The sequence below is a fragment of the Odocoileus virginianus genome, chromosome 3 (genome assembly GCF_023699985.2).
Source record: "Odocoileus virginianus isolate 20LAN1187 ecotype Illinois chromosome 3, Ovbor_1.2, whole genome shotgun sequence".
Classification (NCBI taxonomy): Eukaryota; Metazoa; Chordata; class Mammalia; order Artiodactyla; family Cervidae; genus Odocoileus; species Odocoileus virginianus.
In genome coordinates, this window is record NC_069676.1 from 3,843,043 (window position 1) to 3,865,528 (window position 22,486).

Genomic DNA, 22,486 nt, shown 5'->3' on the forward strand with positions numbered 1-22,486 from the left:
TAAAAAAAGAAATCAATTACTTCAACTGAAAGAGAAAGACACGCCCCCACAATTAATCAAAAACAGAACCCAAGGGACAAAATTAGAACTCAGAGTTTGCTGTTTTACAGTCTACAGTTTAAAAAGGATTTGCAATAAAACGATTACGTTCCACAAAACACCCCTGAACTGCCACAGGTCATGGCACACTGCTCAGCCAAGAGATCTTTAGCCTCAGTCTTCTGGACATACTGGATACAAATAACAGACAGTAATATCTGGTCTATCCATTCATACATGAGTCCAGATTTCAGTATGTTTAAAAGGAACAAAAATACAGCTGTTACCCCCATGTTACAGCTGTGGAAACAGCATCTACAGAGTATGAAACTCCTCTGGTAACAGGTATTATCATGAGCTTCCAGCGGCTCACTTATTTCCCAAGCAAACTCTCCCTGCCCCCATGATATGTCAACAAAAGGGAAAAAAACACAGATATGTGCACACCTGTTCTCCCTGATGCCCCACCCATCAAGCTTCTATTTTTAAGGAATCTGGGGTTAGAATGAGTCAAATGTTTTCTGCTTCTATTAGGGGCTAAAAGAAAGTCCAAGTGGGTGGTCTACCCACAGGGAGTGACTCAATCAACTAGAATGCAAGCCCCTTTCCCCAGGAGACAGTTTCAGCTCACTCTGGCTGAGGCTGGGTTGGCTCCCCCAACTCTGGCAGTGGGTCCTCATGCCAAGGGACACCTGTGACAAGGTGAAGCCTATAGTTCCTCTGTGGCTGAGAATTCAGGAAAATAAATCTGAGGGAGGTGCCAGGCACAGGAATGGAATTTGAGACCCACAGGATGATGGCTACATTCCTTGCGGAGCCTAGCCCAAGACCACAGCCAGCGCCCTCTCCCATCCCGGGTCACGGACCCAGATCCAGGAAGTGTATGCCGGATACACTCTCATAACACAAACCCAAATTTAAAATAACCAAGCAGCCTTTGCTAAATGTTCACATCATTAAGAACAAAAGTTCCTGACGTGGCAGAGCCACGTATATAAAACCCACTACCACTGACTGACCCACTGGAGGAACAAACTCAAAACCAACTTTTCCAAGGCAGGGCTGCGGAGTTACGTAACAGGTCGGTTTCAGCAACAGGCAATTCAAGAAGAAAAAACAAAACGCAAACACTCTCCTTAATAATCTTAAAACTCTGCGAGCTTGGGGCTCTCTGTTGAATGCACAGATTCCGTTTCTGCTGGAGGAGCCTCAGCCCTCCTCTCGCCAGCGTCCGTGGGCCCGATGCAATATAAACCCACTGGACAAGAATGAGGGCAGGGGTGCCCAGACTGCGACCACAGGTAAGGGGGTGGGGCAGCGGTCGGATGGGACTGAGGGGGGAATCGGCGCAGATCAGGAGCTGGCTTGAGTGGGGCACTGACCCAGCTGAAGGAGAACTCGGGGACAAGTCACCCCCGCCCAGGCCAGAGACGTACCTAGGGCCGGTCACTTCGGACAGGCCCGGAAGGGGACTTGGGACCGATCAGCTAAGACTCAGTGTGGAACTAGATCCTGAGATCACTCGAGAGAGACCAGAGAAGGTCCTGAAGTAGGTTTACCCGGGTCGGCTGGAGAGCAGAAACTAGAGGCAGGTTATTCCGGACCTGGACTAAGCGGGACATACCCCGGACAAGTCACTCTGAAGCAGGAGGGACTGCAGGAGCCGAGCAGATCAACCCCGGCCGGGCCGGAGGGGAAACCCGAGCAGGTCCCCCGCCGCCGAGGCCGGGCCCCGGCTTCCGGCGCCGCCATGTGCCGCTCACCTGCGCGTCGAGCTGTCCGGCCGCCGCGCCCGGGCCGGCTCCGACCGGGGCCCCCGCGCCGCCACCTCCGGGGCCGCCGGGGGGCGTCTGCGTCTGGCTGGGGAGGGTGAAGTCGGTAAACTCGAACTCGGAGCCCTGGGTGTCAGCGCCGAGCAGCTCGGCCTCCTCGGTGTCCAAGAAGGTGAGCGTCTGCGAGCTGGGCCCGTACGCCTCCACGCTCATTGTGCCGCCGCGTAGGGCCCTCTGGCCGGCTCCGCGCCGCACTCGAGCCCGCCGCCGCGCTGAGGCCTAGGCCGCAGGCCTCGGGTCGCCGCCGCCACCGCCGCGTCCGCGCCCCTGGACAGGCTCAAAACGCCCGCCGCGAAGCGAGCCGGGCTGAGAGTCACGCGCGCCGAGCCGCTGAGCCCCTCAGCTCTGCCGCTTCCTTCAGGGCCGCCCGCCCTCGCAGCCCCCGGCAGGAACCGCCGCCACCGCCGTCGCCGCCGCCGTGCGCGTGCGTGAGGCCGGCGCAGGTGCGCGTGCGCGAGTCCGACGACGGCGCAGGCGCGCGCGCTCCTCGAGGACGCCTTCAACCGCGCCCGCACTGCCGGAGCCGAGCGGGCCGGCGGGACGCGCAGCGCGCACGCGCGGAGGCGGGGCTTCCAACCGCCGTCCCGGCGACCGCACGAGTTCCTGGGGCCGCCTCAACCGCTCTCTGTGGCACTCGGGCAGCGAATGGTGCGGCCGTGGTCGTCTGTGCTCCTAGAAGCGGCGACAGGGCCATGGGTTAATTGAGCGCCAGCTGGATGCCTTCCCGAGGTGGAACACCCAGCTGGGGAGGCTTGGCGAGGAAGGTGTAGTGCGTCCCCTTCCCTCGGAGAAACTCCCTGGGCTAATTTCGCCAAATCTTTTAAGATGAGGGCGCATGGCGCATAGTAGCTACTCAGTCTGCACTGGTTGAATAAGTGAATGGGGACAGTCCTTACCACCGAGCCTAGCGCACAGAAAAAGTGGTTGCTGCTGCTCTGGACAATGGTATTATTCAGAGGCATGAAATAACAGCGATCGGGAGCACTGCTCTGGGTTGAAACCCAAACCTGGCCACCTACTGGCTGTGTGACTTTAATTATACAAGCGATTTTACCTCTCTGAGTCTACCTCAGCTGGGAAAGGGAAATAATAGCCATTAAGATGGGATGAGGGGAACTTTCCTGTGGTCCAGTGGTTAAGAATCTGCCTGCCAATGCAGCAGACACTGTTTGATCCCTGATCTGGGGTGAGCCCACATGCTGTGGGGCAACTAAGCCCCTTGGACCACAACTACTGAAGCCAGAAGCAGGCTACCTCCTGCAGCCAGTGCTCTGAGAAAGAAAGCCACTGCGCTGAGGAGCACGTGTACCACAGCTAGAGAGTAGCCCTGCTAAATCGTTGAGGAGCATCCAAGACCCAACACAATCGAAAATAAATAAATAAAAAGGTGAGATGAGGAGTAAATGAGCTACTCTTTACTCCCGGGCATTTACAAAGAGAAGTTCCATGTGGACAGGGGCTGACTGTTCATCACATGGTCTTCTCTGTGGGAGGATAACCGCCCACGCAGGAAAGGTGCTCAGTAAAAGTTTAGTTACTAGTTTATGAGCCTTAATCTCCTAACTTCCTAGCCCCAGCTTCCTTTTCTGTAAAGTGTCTTGGAGAACCCCCCACTTCCCAGGATTCTGGGACTCAGTACTTGAAGTCAGTTCACAGGGCTCCTGGTTTGCATGGCCGTTCCTAAAGTTCCAGATGCTGCATGGTTCCTCATTTTCCAATATTCCTGTCATGACATGATAAAAGATTCCTTTTTCTTTCTTCACATCTTTTTTGGCTTCCAGTGCATGAAAACGTGGGAATATAAAAAATGAATAATTAGGTCCCCCTCTACAGGAAGACACAGTTTAAGGGAGAATCCTAGCAAGCTAACAGATGCTTTCAATAAAATGCAAAGCCCTGTATGGAAAGTATCCAGTCAAATTGGTAGAATCATTTAAGACTAATCTGGTAAAACTTAGCAGTTTCACTGCTTGCCTTGCCCTGCCCTTGACCTAGTAATTCCACTTCTAAGGGTCTCCTTTTATTTCCTACTTAGCTTCACATTTGCAAAATAACATTGTGGATGATACACTAAAACATATCAATTTAACACAGAAGAAGTTAGTAATGGAAGAGTTGAAGAAAGATATGATATACAGAAAGCAAATAGCAAAATGGCAGAAATAAGTCCTTATCAGTAATTATACTAAATGAAATTGAATTAAACTCTCCAGTTAAAAGGCAGAGATTTTCAGAGTTTTTTTTTTTTTCCCCTTTTAATCATGGTTCAGCTGTGCTGTCTGCAAAAAAAAAAATCACTTTTTTTTTCTCTTTGCCACTTGGCATGTGGAATCTTAGTTCCCCAACCAGGGATCAAACCCATGCTCCCCGCATTGGTAGTGCAGAATCTTAACCACTGGACTGCCAGGGAAGTCCCCAAAGACTCACTTTAGAGTCGAAGACAAAAAGGCCAAAAGTAACTGGATGGAAAAAGATACTCCAGGCAAATAGTAACCGAAAGAGAGCTATATTGGCTATACTAGTATCAGGTAAAACAGATATTAAGACAAAAACGGTTACTTGAGACAAAGAATATTGTATAATGATAATGATAAAATTTCAATCTAGGAAGAAATCATAATTGTAAACATGAAAGCACCTAACAACAAAACCCAAAAAAAAATTAAGAAAAAATGTAATAAATTGAAAGGAGAAGTAATTCAACAGTAACTATAGTTTACTCTCAAGGAAAGGAGTCAAAAGCTTAGGGAGATGAAAACGGTAGAGTAGATTTATCATTTAAGACCTACTCACCTCCCTAAGCTTTTGAAGATGGATGTGGTTACCATAACGACAGCAGAGTCAAAGTTGCAATCAGGAGGGGAAAAAAGTAGCGATCAGAAGAGTCTGACTCAGAGCCCTGTGGCATTGACTAGCTGATCATGGCATTCCTAAAAGTAAAATAGTTGGGAAGCCTACTAAATTCTTACTTGATCTGTTTAAGCAGAAAAGTTCTAGGTCATGTGAATAAAAGTCTAATTTGAACCTTAAAAATGGAGTATCATGTCAGTCAATTCTTAGACTTGATCCAGTTCACAAACCCAGAACATCTTTAATGAAGAAGAGGCTGAGGCCCCTTGGGAAGGACCCAGTACACTACCAAAAATTCTTATGTTAACCTTTCTCCCTTAAGTGAACCTTTGGCCCTTTGCCAAGGTGAACATGCACTGGACTTAAGGAAATCCTTAGGCCTTTCACAGATTACTAGACAGTGGCTCTGAACCAACACAAATTTCAGGACAACCAAAACATCACCGTGGCCCATCAGCAGAGTAGGGACTTAGGAAGTCAAGTTATCAATGGAATTTTATCTGGTTCGTTTTCCAGTGGATCCCTGAACTCATCTTGTGTTTTATCTCCAGTTCTAGAATGCATAATTGGAATAGATACACTTAGCAACTAGAAGAATCCTCACATTTGTTTCCTGACCTATGGAGTGAGAGCTATTATGGGAGGAAAGGTCAAGTGAAAGCCACTAGTACTGTCTCTTCCTAATAAAATGGTAAACCAAAAACAATACTGCATTCCCGGAGGGGTGGAAGAGATTAGTGTCACCATTAAGGACTTGAAAGATGCAACTGAGCGCACATTCCCATTCAATTCTGCTATTGGGCCTGTGCTGAGGACAGATGGAGCATGGCGAATGACAGTGGGTTATCACAAGTAACTGGGTAGTTGACTCCAGTTGCAGCTGCCCCACCAGATGTGGTTTCATTCCTTGAGCAAATAAACACATTCTCAGTATCTGGTATGCAGCTACAGAGGTGGCAAATGCCTTTTTCTCCATCCTTGTCCAAGACCAGAAGCAGTTTGCTTTCAGCTGGCAAGGCCAGCAATATTCCTTCACTGTCCTACCTCGGGGGTTCAGCTCTCCAGCCATAAGTCATAATTTAGTTTGCAGGTATCTTGATCAACTTACCCTTTCACAAGATGTCACATTGGTCCATTATATTGATGACATTATGATGATTGGACCTAATGATCGAGAAGTAGCAATGATTCCGAACTTACTGGTAAGACATTTGTATGTCAGAGAGTAGGAAATAAATTCAGCAAAAATTCAGGGCTCTTCTAGCTCAGTGATATTTTTAGAAGTCCTTCTTATATTCAACTGACCCAAGATTTCTCTTTGGGCCTAGAATCCAGATGATCCTTCAAAATACGCAGATACCACCAGAAGTGGACAGCTGCAAAGCTACAGCCTCTCTGTGACAGCCCTGAAGGACAGCCATGAAGGGGGGTCCTTCCAGTGGGCAGAACTTCAACCAGTGCATTTAGCTGTTTATTTTGCTTGGAGGGAGAAATGGCCAAATGTATGATAGCACACTGATTCATAGGCTGCAGCCAGTGGTTTTGTTGGATGGTCAGGGATTTGGAAGGAACATGATTGGAATTTTGAGGACTATAAAGTCTGGGGAAGACTGTGTGGATAGACCTCCCTGAATGAGAGGGTGGGGGGTGTGAAGATATCTGTACCCCATGTGAATGTTCACAAAGGCTAAACTCAACAGAGGAGCAGTTCAATAATCAAAGGACAAAGTGACCCATTCTGTGAATACAAGTTAGCTTCTCTCCCCAGCCACTCCTGCCACAACATAATGGACCACATCAACAAGAGACCATGGTGGCAGGGGTAGAGGTTATGCACGAGCTCGGCCATATGGACTTCCATTCACTAAGGCCGGTACAACTATCAGTTCCGTTTGGTCGCCCAGTTGCGTCTGACTCTTTGTGACCCGTGGATTGCAGCACACCAGGCTTCCCTGTTCATTACCAATTCCCAGAGCTTGCTCAAATTCATGTTCATTGAGTCAGTGGATGCCATCCAACCATCTCTTCCTCTGTCATCCCCTTCTCCTCCTACCTTCAGTCTTTCCCAGCATCAGGGTCTTTTCCAGTGAGTCAGTTCTTCACATCAGGTGGCCAAAGTATTGGAGTTTCAGCTTCAGTATCAGTCCTTCCAATGAATATTCAGGATTGATTTCCTTTAGAATTGACTGGTTTGATCTCCAAGAGACTCTCAAGAGTCTTCTCCAACACCACAGTTCAAAAGCATCAGTTCTTTGGTGCTCAGCTTTCTTTATGGTCTAACTCTCACATCTATACATAACTACTGGAAAAGCCATAGCTTTGACTAGACGGACATTTGTTGGCAAAGTAACGTCTCTGCTTTTTAACATGCTGTCTAGGTTGGTCATAACTTTTCTTCCAAGGAGCAAGCATCTTTTAATTTCATGGCTGCAGTCACCATTTGCAGTGATTTTTGGAGCCCCCCCAAAATAAAGTCTGTCCCTGTTTCCATTGTTTCCCCATCTATTTGCCATGAAATAATAGGACAGTATGCCATGATCTTTGTTTTCTGAATGCTGAGTTTTAAGCGAATTTTTTCACTCTCCTCTTTCACTTTCATCAAGAGGCTCTTTAGTTCAAGGATCTGCCTGCCAGTGCAGGGGACACAAGTTCAACCCCTGGCCTGGGAATATTCCTCCTGCCTCAAGGCAACTAAGCCTGTGAACCACAACCCCTGAGCCTGCATACTGCAGCTACAGAAGCCCCTGTGCCTGCAGCCTGTGCTCCGCAATAAGAGAAGCCGCAGGCCCATGCAATGCAAATAAGAGCAGCACCCGCTCACTACAACTAGAGAAAGTCCACTTGCAGCAACAAAGATCCAGGTCAACCACACATAAATAGAATGCATTAAAACTATCACCCGTGGGTTTGTAGAAAGCCTTGTCTACCATCATGGTGTTCCATACAGCATTCTTCTGATTGAGAAGCTCACTGCATAGCAAAGGAAAATGAAGTGTGGCAAGGAATTCACTGATCTTACCATATTCCCCATCATCCTGGAGTAACTGGTTTGATAGAGTTATAGAGTGGCCATTTGAAGACTCAGTTACAGTACCAGCAAGGTGCAGGGCTGAGGCACGGTTGTCCAGGAGGCTGCATATGGTCTAAATCTGATAGCCAAGATTCACGAACCCAGGAACCGAGGTATGGATATGGGAGTGGCATCATCCACTATTACCACTAGGGACGCCTAACAAAATTTTTGCTTCCTGTCATTGTGACCTATGCTCTCCTGGCCTAGAGGTCTTCATTTCATTTTTGTATTTATTTTTTGGTTGCACTCGTGCAGCGTGTGAGCTCTTAGTTCCCCAACCAGGGATCAAAGCCTCAACCCTGCGCTAGGAGCACAGTGTCTTAATCACTAGACCACCAGGGAAGTCCCAAGGTCTTTATTTCAAAGGGAGGAGTGATTAGACTGGGAGAAAAACAATGATTCTATTGAACTGGAAGTTACAGTTATCTGGCCACCTGGCCATTTTGGGTTCCTCAGGCCTCTGAATCAACAGGCAAGGAAGGGGGTTACTGTGCTGACTGAGATGATGGATCGTGATGTCCAAGAGGGAAAGTAGCCTTCTACTCCACAATGGAAGTAAGGAAGAATACGTCTGGACCACAACAGATCCCATGAAGGCATCTGTTAGTATTGTCATTTGTTGTTGTTGTTCAGTCACTAAATTGTGTCCAACTCTTTGAGACCCCATGGCCTGCAGCACACCAGTTTTCCCCATCCTTCACTATCTCCCAGAATTTGCTCAAATTCATGTCCGTTGAGTCAGTGATGCCATCCAACCATCTCATCTCCTGTTGTCCCCTTCTTCTCCTGCCCTCAATCTTTCCCAGAATCAGGGTCTTTTCCAATGAGTTAGCTCTTTGCATCAGGTGGCCAAAGTATTGGAGCTTCAGCACCAGTCCTTCCAATGAATATTTAGGATTGATTTCTTTTAGTTTCCTTTAGACTGGTTTGATCTCCTTGCAATTTAAGGGACTCTTAAGAGCCTTCTCCAGCACCACAATTCAAAAGTATCAATTCTTCGACGCTCAGCCTTCTATAGGTCCAACTCTCACAGTAGTATTATTGTGGTCATGTGATTAAGGCCAATAAAGAACCACAACAACCCAGTTCAGTCACGATTACTAATGGTCCAGACCCTTCAGGAATGAAGTTTTGTGTCACTCAATGAGGTAAAGAACCATGATCACTCAGATGCTTGCTGAGGCCAAAGGGAATATGGAACGGGTAGTAGAAGAAGGTAGTTAATACCAGCTATGACCACATGACCAGTTACAGAAATGAAGACTGAAATCATCATGAGTACTTCTTTCTTTCTAAAAAAAAATTATTTATTTTTAATTAAGGGATGATTGCTTTACAACAGTGTGTTGCTTCTGCCATACCATTCCCTTATTTTTTTTTGCTGTGTATGTGTGTGTAATATCTATATAGCAAATATATTTGCTTTCATCATCTTATTCTCTGACCATGTAATGATATATTTCTTTATTTATTTGACTGTGCTGGGTCTTAGTTCTGGCACACGGAATCTTCAAACTTCATTGCTGAATGCGAGATCTTTTATGTAGGATCTTTTCACTGTAGCATGTGAGCATTTAGTTGCAGCATGTGGGACCTAGTTTCCTGACTGGATGGAACCCAAACCCCCAGCATTGGGAGCATAGAGTCTTAACTCCTGGACCACCGGTAAGTCCCAATATTCAGTATATTGACTTTATAGCACAACGTCCTGAGCATTCATTGGAAGGATTGATGTTGAAGCTGAATCTCCAATACTTTGACCACCTGATGTGAGGAACTGACTCATTGGAAGAGACCCTGATGCTGGGAAAGATTGAAGGCAGGAGGAGAAGGGGATGACAGAGGATGGGATGGTTGAATGGCGTCACCAACTCAATGGACATGAGTTTGAGTAAACTCCAGAAGTTGGCAATGGACAGGGAGGCCTGGCATGCTGTAGTTCATGGGGTTGCAAAGAGTTGGACATGACTGAGCGATTGAACTGGACTTCACCGAACTGAACTTCACATCATAGTATTTAACTTACAGGATATCAAGGACAAAAGTAAATATCACCCAAGGACTTTGTATTCTCTGCAAGAGAAAGGGTTAGTATATTTTCATTGTACACAGGAAAGTTGTAACTGTGTTGGGTAAAAGTATGACCTGGTTAGCATCTTTTTTTGAAAATTAAGTATGGTTTAAGGAGGTGTGTATGATTGTCAAGTTGACAAGAGGTGGACTTGTGATAGTTAATTTTGAGTGTAAGTTTCACTAGGCCATGGTACCCAGATTTTCAGTCAAATATTATTCTAGCTCTCTATGAAGGTATTTTTTTTTTTATGAGATTAACATGCAAATATTAACCCTGAAATGACTCAGGCCAAGAAGGACAAATACCATATGATTCCACTCCTGTGAAATACTGAGAAAAGGCAAATTCATAAAGACAGGAAATAGAATGATGGTTGCCAGGATATGGGGGAGGGGGAATTGCAAAATATATAGGGTTTCTTTGGAAGATGACAAAAATGTTCTGGAATGAGATAGTGGTGGTGGTTGTGTAACATTGTGCGTACACGAAAAATCAATGAATTGCCTATTTTTTGTGTGTTTTGTTTTTGTTTTGTTTGTCTGTTTTGGTCACACTGCATCACTTGTAGGGTCTTAGTTTGCCAACCAGAGATCAAACCTGTGCCCAGAATCCTAACCACAGGACCACCAGGGAATTTACAATGAATTATCTACTTTAAATGTTATGCTATAGGATTTTACTTCAATTTAAAAGTTGCCCCCTCATCAACATTTTGGAAGTTTAAAATATGTCCTCAAATTCTTTGACACTTCTTTTTGATTGCCCTACCCTTGAGTGTAACTGGACTTAGTGACTTGCAGCTAATGAATAGAGGGCAATATAGAAGGTGACAGAAGTAACTGCATGAAGCTGGAGGAACTGGGGGTTCTGCCTTGCCCTCTCCTGGTCACTTACTCTAGGTTATACAAGCTACCACATCCTGAGGACCAGGGAGAGGAAACTAAGACCCCTCAAGTGGAGACAGACTTTATTTTCTTGGGCTCCAAAATCACTGTGGATGGTAACTGCAGCCATGAAATTAAAAGACACTTGCTTCTTAGAAGGAAAGCTATGGCAAACCTAGACACTGTACTAAAAAGCAAAGACATCGTTTTGCCGACAAAGGTCTGTATAGCCAAGGCTGTGGTTTTTCCGGTAGTCATGTACAGATGAGAGAGTTGGACCATAAAGAAGGCTGAGCACCAAAGAATGAATGCTTTTGAACTGTGGTGCTAAAGAAGACTCTTGAGAGTCCCTTGGACTGCGAGGACATCAAACCAGTCAATCCTAAAGGAAATCAATCTTGAATATTCATTGAAGGGACTGATGCTGAAGCTGAAGCTCCAACACTTCGGCCACTTGAAGTGAAGAACTGACTCATTAGAAAAGACCCTGGTGCTGGGAAAGACTGAGGGCAGGAGAAGGGGCGACAGAGGATGAGATGGTTGGATGGCAGGACTGACTTGGTGGACATGAGTTTGAGTGATCGGGAGGTAGGGGAGGACAGAGGAGCCTGGTGTGCTGCAGTCCATGAGACGGCAAACAGCTGGACACGACAGAGCAACTGAGAAACAGCAACCGTCAGGCAGCCCCTGGCGCCACCCGTGTGCAGCGGCGAACCCTGCAGCCTCAGGAGCGTGTCCTTTAGCTCCAGCTCTAGCCACCATCTTGACCTCAAGCTCCTTCCTAATTCCTGACCTAATAGAAACTATGAGATAACAGGTGTTTATTATTTTAATCACTAACCTTGGGTATAATTTGTTACATAGCAACGGATAACTGATACAGACGTGTAAGACATTTACACGTGCATGTGCTCAGTTGCACAGCTGTGGCTGACTCTTTGCAATCCCATGGACTGTAGCCTGCCAGGCTCCCCTGTCCATGGAATTTTCCAGGCAAGAATACTAGAGTGGGTTGCCATTTACTATTCCAGGGGACTTTCCCGACCCAGGGATCAAACTCACATCTTCTGTGTCTCCTGCATTGGCAGGGAAATTCTTTACCACCGTGACACCCAGGAAAGCCCTGCAAGATATTTAATTGCAGGTTAGTTGGTGAAAGCAAAAGATTCAAAACAACTTAAGTGTTTGTCAGTAGTAACAAATGACTTGTCCCAACCTCAGATTGGGGTGTTACACCCCTAAAGGTAGGTCAGCCACAGCTGTCATGGGCTGGAAGATATCCTGGCTGAGGTGCCTCAGGAGGGAAGCCAGCCCTCGAATGTGATCTGGAGCAGCTGAGCCCCAGGCCCTTCCAGTGGACTTTGGTTTTCTAGCTTTTTTGGCGACATGGTCACCAGAATTCCGGATCTATGCCTTATCCCTCTTTTCCCTTCACCCCAAGACCTTCCTTTCCTTCCTCTGATGGAGCCCTTTTCACAGCCAGAGTTTGTAACTGAGAAGTACCCTATAGGGCCTTCACAGGACAGACCCCACTTCCCATGTCCTTCACTTGCCTCTCCTCTATAGAAATAACTTTAGCCTCCTAGGCCTTGCCCAAGTTCCAAACACTCTTAATCAGAGAAGTGAGAAAATGTAGTGAGAAAGGAAAACAGTCAAGGGAGATAAAATAGTAACAGTTTAGTAAACAGATTCAAGAAACTTTAGTTCTTCCTCAAGGGCTATAGATAACACTCTGAGTTGTGTCCTTTGAATTATTTTGCAGATACTGATCCCCCACCAGGCATAAGAAGTTAATTGCATGCTGCCCACAAGCACATAGACCCCAGACCTGTTGGAACCAGAAGGTTGATGATATTACTTCCAGTTACCTCACCACCAGCCAATGAAAAGAATATCCGCAAGCTGATCACACACCCCAAACTCCCCTCCCTCACTCTGTCTTTAAAAACCTCTCCCTGAAAGCCATCAAGGCGTTCAGGCCTTTTGAGCTCTAGCTGCTGGGACTCCTTGCTTGGCGCCCTGCAATAAATGCTGTACTTTCGTTCATCACAACCCAGTGTCAGTAGATTGGTTTTACTGTGAGTGGGCAAGTGGACCCAAGTTTGGTCCCATAACACATTGATTATAACTGTGACTAAATTATTGTTAGTGTGATTTTTTGATGTACAGGATGCTATAGGTGCCTCACTCAGATCTCCTTTACCGGCTAGTGCACCTAGCTCAGCTGTTGCAAATATTGTCTGCTAACAGCTCACAGTCACCCACTGTGAATCACCCTCATCCTAACTGCCTCAGTGGGGAGGTTACACCTCCCCAAACACACACACCCTAGGCAAGCCCGCACCAATGACCAGCTGGCGTGGGGAACCAGCAGAATGAGACCAACTTTGCTGCTCTTCACACTCTCGGGTCCACCCTAAAGAAGTGAGGGCTTGACTACAGCTGAGCCCAGTTCCTTGCCTGCTCCTTCTCTAACTTGTCCTGCATTGTCTTCTCCCTCACTGGTTTCTCCCAAACCCACCCAGCCTTGAATCCCTATCTCAGGCTCAGCTTCTTGAGAACCCAACCTAGGTGGGAGCAAAAATCAGTTCTCTGAAGGCAGGAGCTGTGTCCATCTCATTCACTGTTCATTCACCGCTGCGTGCCCAGGGCCTAACACAAAGCTGGGTACACAGTAGGTACTCCGTAAACCTTCTGGTGGTCAAGTCACCAGCCCACATCAGCGCTCTGGGAGAACAGGGAGGAATCCTATTACCATGGTTATAGGGTGAAGGGATGATTAAAGAATCAACATGCTTTGTCAAGATCTTCCGTTCTCTGATATCTCTGGCACGTTTCTCCTGCAAACTCAAGATCCACCAACACCTTCACATGCTTTGAGGGCCCCTCAGAAAAGGAGGCACATTGATCTACTTGCTTCCCCTGTTGCTTGTGCTGTGGGTGTCATTTCCAAGAAACCATTGCTAATCCAAGGTCATGGAGATTAGCGTCTGTGTTTTCTTATAAGGAGAAGAAATTCACTGCAAGGAGATCAAACCAGTCCATCCTAAAGGAAATCAGTCCTGAATGTTCACTGGGAGGACTGATACTGAAGCTGAAACTCCAATACTTTGGCCACCTGATGCGAAGAACTGACTCACTGGAAAAGACCCCGATGCTGGGAAAGCTGGGAGGCAGGAGGAGGAGATGACAGAGGATGAGATAGTTGGATGGCATCACCAACTGTATGGACATGAGTTTGAGCAAGCTCTGGGAGTTGGTGATGGACAGGGAAGCCTGGCCTGCTGCAGTCCAAATGGAGTTGCAAAGAGTTGGACACGACTGAGTGACTGAGCTGACTTTCTTCTAAGAGTACTATAATTTTAAGTCTTATGTTCAGGTCTTTGATCTATTTTGAGTTAATTTTTGTGTATGGTGTGAAGTAGGGGTCCAACTGCTTTATTTTTACACGTGGATATCTAGGATATCCAGTTGTTCTAGTGCCATTTGCTGAAGAGACTACTACTTCCCCATTGAATGGTCTTGGCACCTCTTATAAGCTGAATGTTTGTATCCCCCCAAATGTGTAATTGAAAAGCCCTAACCCCCAATATGATGGTTAGGAAATGGGGCCTTTGGGAGGTAATTAGAGTTTAATGAATTCATGAGAATGGGGCTTAATAGTGGGGATTAGTACCCTAATAAGAAGAGATACCAGATCACTCTGTCTCTCTGTTTCTCTCTTTCTATGCCAGGTGAGGACACAGCAAGAAGTCAGCCAACGGGACTTCTCTGGTGGTCTAGCGGTTGAGTCTTCACCTTCCAATGCAGGGGGTGTGAGTTCCATCCCTGGTCAGGAAGCTAAGATCCCACATGCCTCTAGGCCAAAAAAAAAAAACAAAATATAAAACAGAAGCAACATTGTAACAAATTCAATAAAGACTTAAAAAAAAAAAAAGAAGAAGAAGAAGAAGTCAGCCATCTACAAAAAGAGAGCTCTCACCTGGAACTGACTTGGCTGGCATCTTGATTTTGGACCTAACAACTTCCAGAACTATGAGAAATTAATGCCTGTTGCTTAAGTCACCCAGTCTTCTGTTATTTTGCTATAGCAGCCTAAGCAGACTAAAATAGCACCCCTGTTAAAAATCAATTGATTGGGCTTCCCTGGTGGCTCAGGGGTAAAGAATCACCTGCCAATGCAGGAGACATGGGTTCAATCCCTGATCCAGGAAGATTCCACATGCTGCAGGGCAACTAAACCCATGCACCACAGCTGCTGAGCCTGTGCACTGGAACCTGTGCTCTGCGGCGAGAGAAGCCACTACAATGAGAACCAGAGAGTGGTTCTCGTTCAGCTACTTGTCATTCTAGTTCTCCTCCCAACGAGGGAGCTCCCCCTGCTCACCAAAACTAAAGAAAAGCATGCACCACAGTGAAGACCCTGCACGGCCAAAAATAAATATTTTTTTAAAAAACCAATTGATCACGAATGGAAGGCTTTATTTCTGGATTCCCAGTTCTATTCTATTGATGTATTTGTTTATCCTTATGCAAATACCATACTGTCATGATTACTGTGGCTTTGGAATAGTTTTTGAAATCAGAAAGTGAGGTTTTCCAACTTCGTTCTTCTATCTCAGGGTGGTTGTTGTCTACTCACGTCCTTAGCCCTTTTAAAATTGAGGTATTTACATTTTTATTATTGAGTGGTAAAAAGCTATTTTTGTATACTGAATGTAAATCCTTTGTCAACTGTATGATTTGCGCTTGTTTTCTTCCATTCTGGGGGCTGTCTTCTTCATTTTCTTGACGATATCATTTGCAGCGCAAAACTTTTAAATTATGATGAAGTATAAATTACCTGGTTTTCCTTTCGTTGCCTTGTTTTTGCCATCATAGCTGAGTAACTATTGCCTATTCTAAAGTCCCAAGTTGCTCAGTTGGTAAAGAACCCACCTGCCAATACAGGAGATGCAAGAGATGCTAGTTCAATCCCTGGGTTGGGAAGGTCCCCTGGAGTAGGAAATGGCAACCCATTCCAGTATTCTTGCCTGGAAAATTCCATGGACAGAGGAGCCTAGAGGGCTACAGTGCATGGGGTGGAAAAGAGCCGGACCCGACTGGGCATGAGCCCACCCGACTCCATTCTAAGGTCATAGATATTTTCCCCCATACACAGCAGGCATCCAACGCTATACTTTCACATGTAGGTATCCAATTATTCCAACACCTTTTGTTGAAAAGACTGTTCATTTCTCACTGAGCACCCTTGTCAAATGCCTTTTTAGTATAATTGTATGCCATGCAATGATTGGGATAAATTAGGCTAAAATTTTTTTCTATGTTTGTCTGAAATTCAAATTTACCTGGGTCTTCTGCAGTTGTGTTTTCTGAATCCTGCAACTCTATACTGGCATCTAGTGGGTACAGGGCAGGGATGCTGCTAAACATCCTCTAACACTCGGGACTGCCCTCCACAAAAAAAAAAAAAAAAAAAAAAAGAAATCTTACCCAAAGTGTCAATAACTCTGAGGTTGAGAAACCCTGGTGTGAAACAGACACAGGAATAACATTGCTTGACAACCAGCACCTCAGAAATTCTAAGAGTAGATGAGTCATCCATCTTCCAGGAGTGGAAACAGGTTCAGAGCCGGTGAAGCAAACCCAGCGGACATTGAGGGTGGGATTCACTTGGGTTTTTTTTCTTTAATCATCCAGGATAGTCTGTCTCAGAAGGGACAAAGGGGCTTTTCAAAAGGACCTGGGCTACCTGCTATGGGTGCAGGCATCTCGGATCAGTCTCCGAGAATGCCAACCACCACCTCTGACAGACACTTAGCCTGAGAAGACCGTGGGCAGACCCAGGCACTTACATCTTAACACAACTCCAGGAACTCAATCTTCTGTAATAACCTATATGGGAAAAGGATCTGGGAAAGAATGGATGTATGTACATGTTAATTGAGGCACTTGGGCTCCCCTGGGGGTTCAGTGGCAAAGAATCCGTCTGCCAATGCAGGAGACATGAGCTTGATCCGGGAAGATCTCACATGCCTCAGAGCAAGTAGACCAGTCTGCAGTAACTATTGAGCCAGGGCTCTAGAGCCCATGTGGTACAGCTTCTTTGAGAGAAGCCCCCGCAGTGAGACGCCCATGCACCCCAAGAGAGTAGCCCCCACTTGCCGCAACTTGAGAAGAGCCTGCGCAGCACTGAAGACCCAGCGTGGCCAAAAATAAACAAGTAAGTAAAAATTTAAAAAAATTAATCACTTCACTGTATACCAAAACTAATACAACATTATCAATTAACTATAATATAAAAACACACTCTACCCAGAGCACTTCTTCACAATATCACATGAAGAGGATGAAAAATAAAATAATACTTGATCTAGCCACATTCTCACCACTGGAGCATCCATGGCCACTTTTGTTTATTAGGTTATTAGTCATTTTTAAAAGCCTACCAAGCAACCATTAGTACTTGCCCCTCCAGCAGGTTGTCCGGTGTTCCCCCAAGAGATATGTCCACGCCTTCACCTCCAGAATCTATGAATATGCTCTCATTTGGATAAAAGAGTCCTTGCTGATGTAATTAAATGAAAGATTACAAGTGACATCATCATGGACTTAGCGTGAGCCCTAAATCCAGAGACAAGTATTATGAGAGATAGTAAAGGAGAAACACAGAGGAGAAGACCATGCAATAATGGAGGCAGAAGTCAGAGTGATGTAGCCACAGGGTAAAAAATGCCTGGAGTCCCCAGAAGCTGGAAGAAGCAAGGAAGCCTCCTCCCCTAGAGTCTCTGGAGAGAGTACGGCCCTGCCAACACCCTGATCCTGGACTTCTGGTCTCCAGAACTGTGAGAGAATGAAAGTCCTGTTGTTTAAGCCATCCAGTCTGTGGTAGCTTGTTACAGGACTCCCAGGACATTACAATTTCACCAGATGAGCCTCATCTCAAACCCCCTGTTCAACACTTGTACTGTATTTTTCATAGTTCTAATAATTATTAAAATACATGTGCACTTTTATTTTAATTGTATAAAAGGCGTCAGGCTGCCTGTGATCTTGAGGTCACTCTTTTTCTCATGGTGATTCTATTTCTGAGCTGTGGCCATATTGGCACTCATCCCTCCGGGCATACTTTTTTAAAAAATTATTTTTATTTGTTTATTTATCTTTGGCTGCACTGGGTCTTTGCTGAGGCACATGGGCTCTTCGTTGCTGCATGGGCTTTCTCTAGTTGGGGCGAGTTGAGGTTGAGGTTACTCTCTAGTTGTGTGCGGGCTTCTCATTAGCAGCTTTTTTCCCTGTGAAGCGTGGGCTCTACTTGCAGCTCACATGCTTAGTAGGTGCAGCTCTAGAGCATGGGCTCAGTAATGATGGCACATGGTCCCAGTTGCCCATATGCCCAGGAGCATGTGGGATTCTAGCTGCCAGAACAGTGACTGAACCCACATCCCCTGCACTGACAGGCAGATTCTTAACCTCTGGACCATCAGGGAAGTCCCCCTCCAGATATGATTTTTGATGGCTGTATAATATTCCATTACCACTATCCAACATTCAGGTGGATTCCAGGTGTGGACATCTCCAATACGCCTAGCAATTTCTCTAGGACGTGTCACAAGGCGTGTGAATATTCCACTCGAGGAGGAAGAACCAGGGTGGCCACTACCACATGACTGCCCGCTCATAGCTTTCTATGAGTTTCCTAGAAGCGCCATTCCCAACACACTGGGCAATTTTTGCCAACTAGCTGGATGAAGCATTATATCTCAGGTTATTCTAGATTTTTAAATGCAGTTCACTTAATGTAAAATTCACCATTTTGGCTATTTTTCTTAAGTGGCATTTAGTACACTTACACGGCTGTGTGACTATCAGCTCTGGTTGCAGAACATTTTCATCACCTCAAAACATACCTTCAAGGCAACTTTAGAGCAAAACTAAGTAACTGTTTGATTGGTATTTAATTCTTTTTTTATACTTGAATTTCCTTCTTATTTGTTTATTTCTGGCTGTGTGGGGTCTTCACTGCTGCATAGGCTTTTCTCTAATTGCAGCGAGCAGGGGTTACTGTTGGTTGCAGTGCACTTCCTTCTCATTGCAGTGGCTTCTCTTGTTGCCGAACACAGGCCGTAGGGCACATGGGTTTCAGTAGTTTGGGCAGGTGGGCTCAGTAGTTGCAGATCCTGGACTCTGGAGCACAGGGTCCATAGTTGTGGCACATGGGTTTACTTGCTCCAAGGAATGTGGGATCAAGGATCGAAACTGTGTCTCCTGTATTGGCAGGCAGATTCGTTACCACTGAGACACCAGGGAAGCCCAGTATTTAACTCTTATTTGTTTTTCCTATTTGGGAAAAAACAAAATGTATACACGGGGTAGAGGATCCTTGACTATAAAAGTATCATATTCTTGATGCTGGAAAAGAAGATAATCAGACAAAATAGAAAAGTAGAAAGAATATAAAATCACCTGGAGTCTCACAACCCAGAACACAGTGCCCACCATGATCCCCTCCCCTAGTTGGCTAACATGAAAAAGATTGACACCGGCAAGCGTTGGCGAGGATCGGGAGGAACTGGAACTCCCATCCAGGCTGAGGGAAATGCAAACCGCTGCAGTCACTTGGAAAGGCGATTTGGCGGTTTCTTCAAAAGTTAACTTGAGTCAGTCACTCCCTTTCCTCAGTATTTACCCTAGAGAAATGAAAGCAGGTGTTCATGGAAGACCTGGTACATGAATCTTCACAGTGGCTTTATTTATTAGCAATCACACTAAACCAGAAATAACCCAAAATTTCACCTTCAAGGGAAGAGATGAACACACCGTGGAATATTTCTCAACAATGAAAAGGTGTGAACTGTCGACACTCAAGCAACTGGGATGCACCTCCAGCCCATTATGCTGAGTGAAAGAATCCAGATGCCAAAGGCTACATACTACAGGATTCCTTTTATATGCCATCCTAGAAAGTGCAAACTAATGTAAACTGACAGAAAACAGGACAGAGGTTTCAGGGGAAGGGATGAGAGGGAGAGAGGGATGTCAAGGGCAGAAGAGAACCTCTAGGGGTGCTGGCTGCGTTCACTATCTAGATGCAGAGACAGCTTCACAGGTGTAAGCATATATCAAAGACATCAAATTGTACACTTTAAAAATGTACAGGTTTTTGTATGTTCGCTTTAACTGAATAGTGCTGTTTTAAATAGTAATGTCCTTGAGAGTATTACAGGAAAAATGTATGTGGTAAGAAATGTGTATGGTAAGAAAAAAATTATAACAAAGGAGACTTCCCTGATGGTGCAGTGGATAAGAATCTGCCTTCCAATGCAGGGTGCACAGTTTTGATCCCTGGTCCAGGAAGGCTCCACCTTCTGCAGAGCAACTAAGTTCAGGTGCCATAACTACTGAGCCTGCACTCTAGAGCCCACAGCGGAAACTGCTGAGCCCATATGCTGCACCTACTGAAGCCCGCGTGCCTAGAGCCTGCACTCTACAACAGGAGAGGCCCCCATAGTGAGAGGCCCGTGCACCAGCAAGCCCTTGCCAAGCAACAAAGATCTAACACAGCCAAAAATAAATAACTAAAAAAACAGAAAGAAATGTAACGAAGGAATTCAAAGTTGCGACTCACAGATACTTGCATGCGCATGTTCATAGCAGCCCTGTTCACAATGCCCCAAGGGTAGAAATAACCCAACTGTCCATTAGTGGATGAACGGGTAAAGCAAATGTGCTCTGTCCACACAGTGGAATATTACTCAGCCATAAAAAGGAATGACGCACAAATACACCTTAAAAACATTGTGTTGAGTAAAAGAAGTCCGACCCTAAAGGCTATGTGCTTGCATGTTGCATGAGTCTAGTTCTATGAAATGTCCAGAACAAACAAATCCACAGGGATGGAAAGCAGACATTAAAGATTAACTAGGGGGTAGGGGAGGGGGTGATGGAAGTTATCGCTTAATCAGCACGGGGATTCTATTTGGGGAGATAAAAGGTTTTGGAGTATCAAATGGTGATGCTTGCACTACGGTTCATGAATGTACTTAATATTAATACCATTGAATTGTTCAGATAAAATGGTGAATTTTATGTTAGGTATATTTTTCCACAAAAAAAAAGAAGTCTAAAAAGAGGGCTTCCCTAGTGGCACAGTGATGAAGAATCCACCTGCCCACGCAGGAGATGAGGGTTTGACCCCTCATCCAGGAAGACCCCACATGCAGCAAAGCAACTAAGCCCATGAGCCACAACTACTGCGCCTGTGAACAAGGTAAATTTCAATTAAAAAGAATAATACAGGGACTTCCCTGGTGGTCCTGTGGCTGAGACTCCACGCTCCCAAAGCAGGGGGGGCCAAGTTCAACCCTGGTCAGGGAACTAGATCCCCACGCTGATGGATTTGGGTTAACGAAAGCAAGTCTGGGTTTGCATTGCCGCTCTGTTCTCGGTTTGCTGTGTGACCTCTCCCAAGTGTCTTGGCCTCTCTGTGCCCCACCTGTAGAATGGGACTCTCGTGGCCCCAACACCCCCACAGTGCGTTACTCAAAGGGCATAAGGCAATATCTGGCCAGCAGCCATCAAGCACCAGTGCTCACTGTTCTTTACTTTGTCTACATTTTAACAATTCACCATTGAAAATTTTTTTAAAAAATGGACTTTCCTGGTGGTCCAGTGGTTAAGACCGTGCTTCCAGGGCAGAGGCTGCAGGTTCAATCCCTGGTTTGGGAACTAAGATCCCACATGCCACATGGTGTGGCCAAAAAAAAAGAAAAATTTTTAAAAATTTATTTCGGACCATGCCAAAGTCCTCACAGGCTTCTACCACAGCCCAGGCTGGATTCCAGGTAGATCTCAGCCAACCCCAGGGCTGTCCCACTCAGTGACTTAACCCAGCACAGATCACACTGCGGAATTCACTCGCCAGTCCTGAATTCACAACTCTGCCCCACATCCCAGTCAAGCTCCTCCTTGAGTTCCATGCCAGCCTCCAAGTCCAGGAAAATGGAATTCTTCTTTCATACCAAGAGAGGTCCCTCGAGGGTAAGCAGCAGCCATGGCTGCTCCAGGGAAATTCCATGACTTTGAGGAAAAAAAAGACATTTAGGATTTTAGCTTTCTCCCAGCCCAGCCTCTCTGAAACCCCATCTGCTGGGGTCTTGGCTCCCATAGAAGCGGCTCTCACCAGCCATGCCTTGCTGAGATGTGGCCAGCCCAGGATGACTATGGACCCCATTGGGGGCTCTCCCCAGGAACAGTGGGTGCTTGTGGGTTTCCCTGGGCACCCCCACCCCTTGCAGCCCCATGCTTGCTTCAAAGGAGCCTCTTGTGGGACACAGACCTGTGGCCAAAGGCCCGGGGATGCTGGTAGGGAAAGAAAAATAGGCATGTGTATATATTTCATGGCCTTCCTCTGCTCTCTGAACAGCCTCTTTGAAGGTGACGATGGGTCATAGCAGGCCTTGGGTGCGGGGACAGCAGGCGGCCACCTTGATTCTAATTCAACCACAAGCTGCTTTTTTGGGTGATACACTGGGATGTCTGAGGAGGGGGGTTTTGGCCCGGCCTCAAAGGTCCAGTTCCCAAAGAGACTCAAGGCTGCTATTGTGGGTGGCAAGGCTCCGGGGAAGAAGGCAGCCTCCAGGGACCCCCATCCCTTCTCACACCAGGCTGCAGGCTGGGATATATTTGGGGTGGAATTTCACTGTGGCTCTTTTAGAAGGTGTTGGGGTGGGAA

At 46.1% G+C, this 22,486-nt stretch overlaps 1 protein-coding gene and 2 long non-coding RNA genes across 4 annotated transcripts in view; 2 read left to right on the top strand and 1 right to left on the bottom strand.

The window, feature by feature from the left end:
* Nucleotides 1–2,298, bottom strand: part of UPF1 (UPF1 RNA helicase and ATPase) — a 33,808-nt gene extending 31,510 nt beyond the window's left edge. The window contains exon 1 of one of the 2 annotated variants that reach the window (XM_020884477.2): nt 1,803–2,298. In XM_020884477.2, coding sequence (XP_020740136.1) covers nt 1,803–2,024 — 222 coding nt within the window. In that variant the 5' untranslated portion in view covers nt 2,025–2,298. The remainder of the gene's footprint in view (nt 1–1,802) is intronic. The other variant, XM_020884478.2, reaches the window with a different exon arrangement.
* On the top strand, nt 941–15,213 carry LOC139033010 (uncharacterized). The gene is made up of 2 exons (XR_011485631.1): nt 941–1,340; nt 14,487–15,213. It is a non-coding gene; the product is annotated as an uncharacterized lncRNA (long non-coding RNA).
* Nucleotides 3,130–12,804, top strand: LOC139033007 (uncharacterized). The gene is made up of 2 exons (XR_011485628.1): nt 3,130–5,412; nt 6,050–12,804. It is a non-coding gene; the product is annotated as an uncharacterized lncRNA (long non-coding RNA).
* Nucleotides 15,214–22,486: the final 7,273 nt, after the last annotated feature.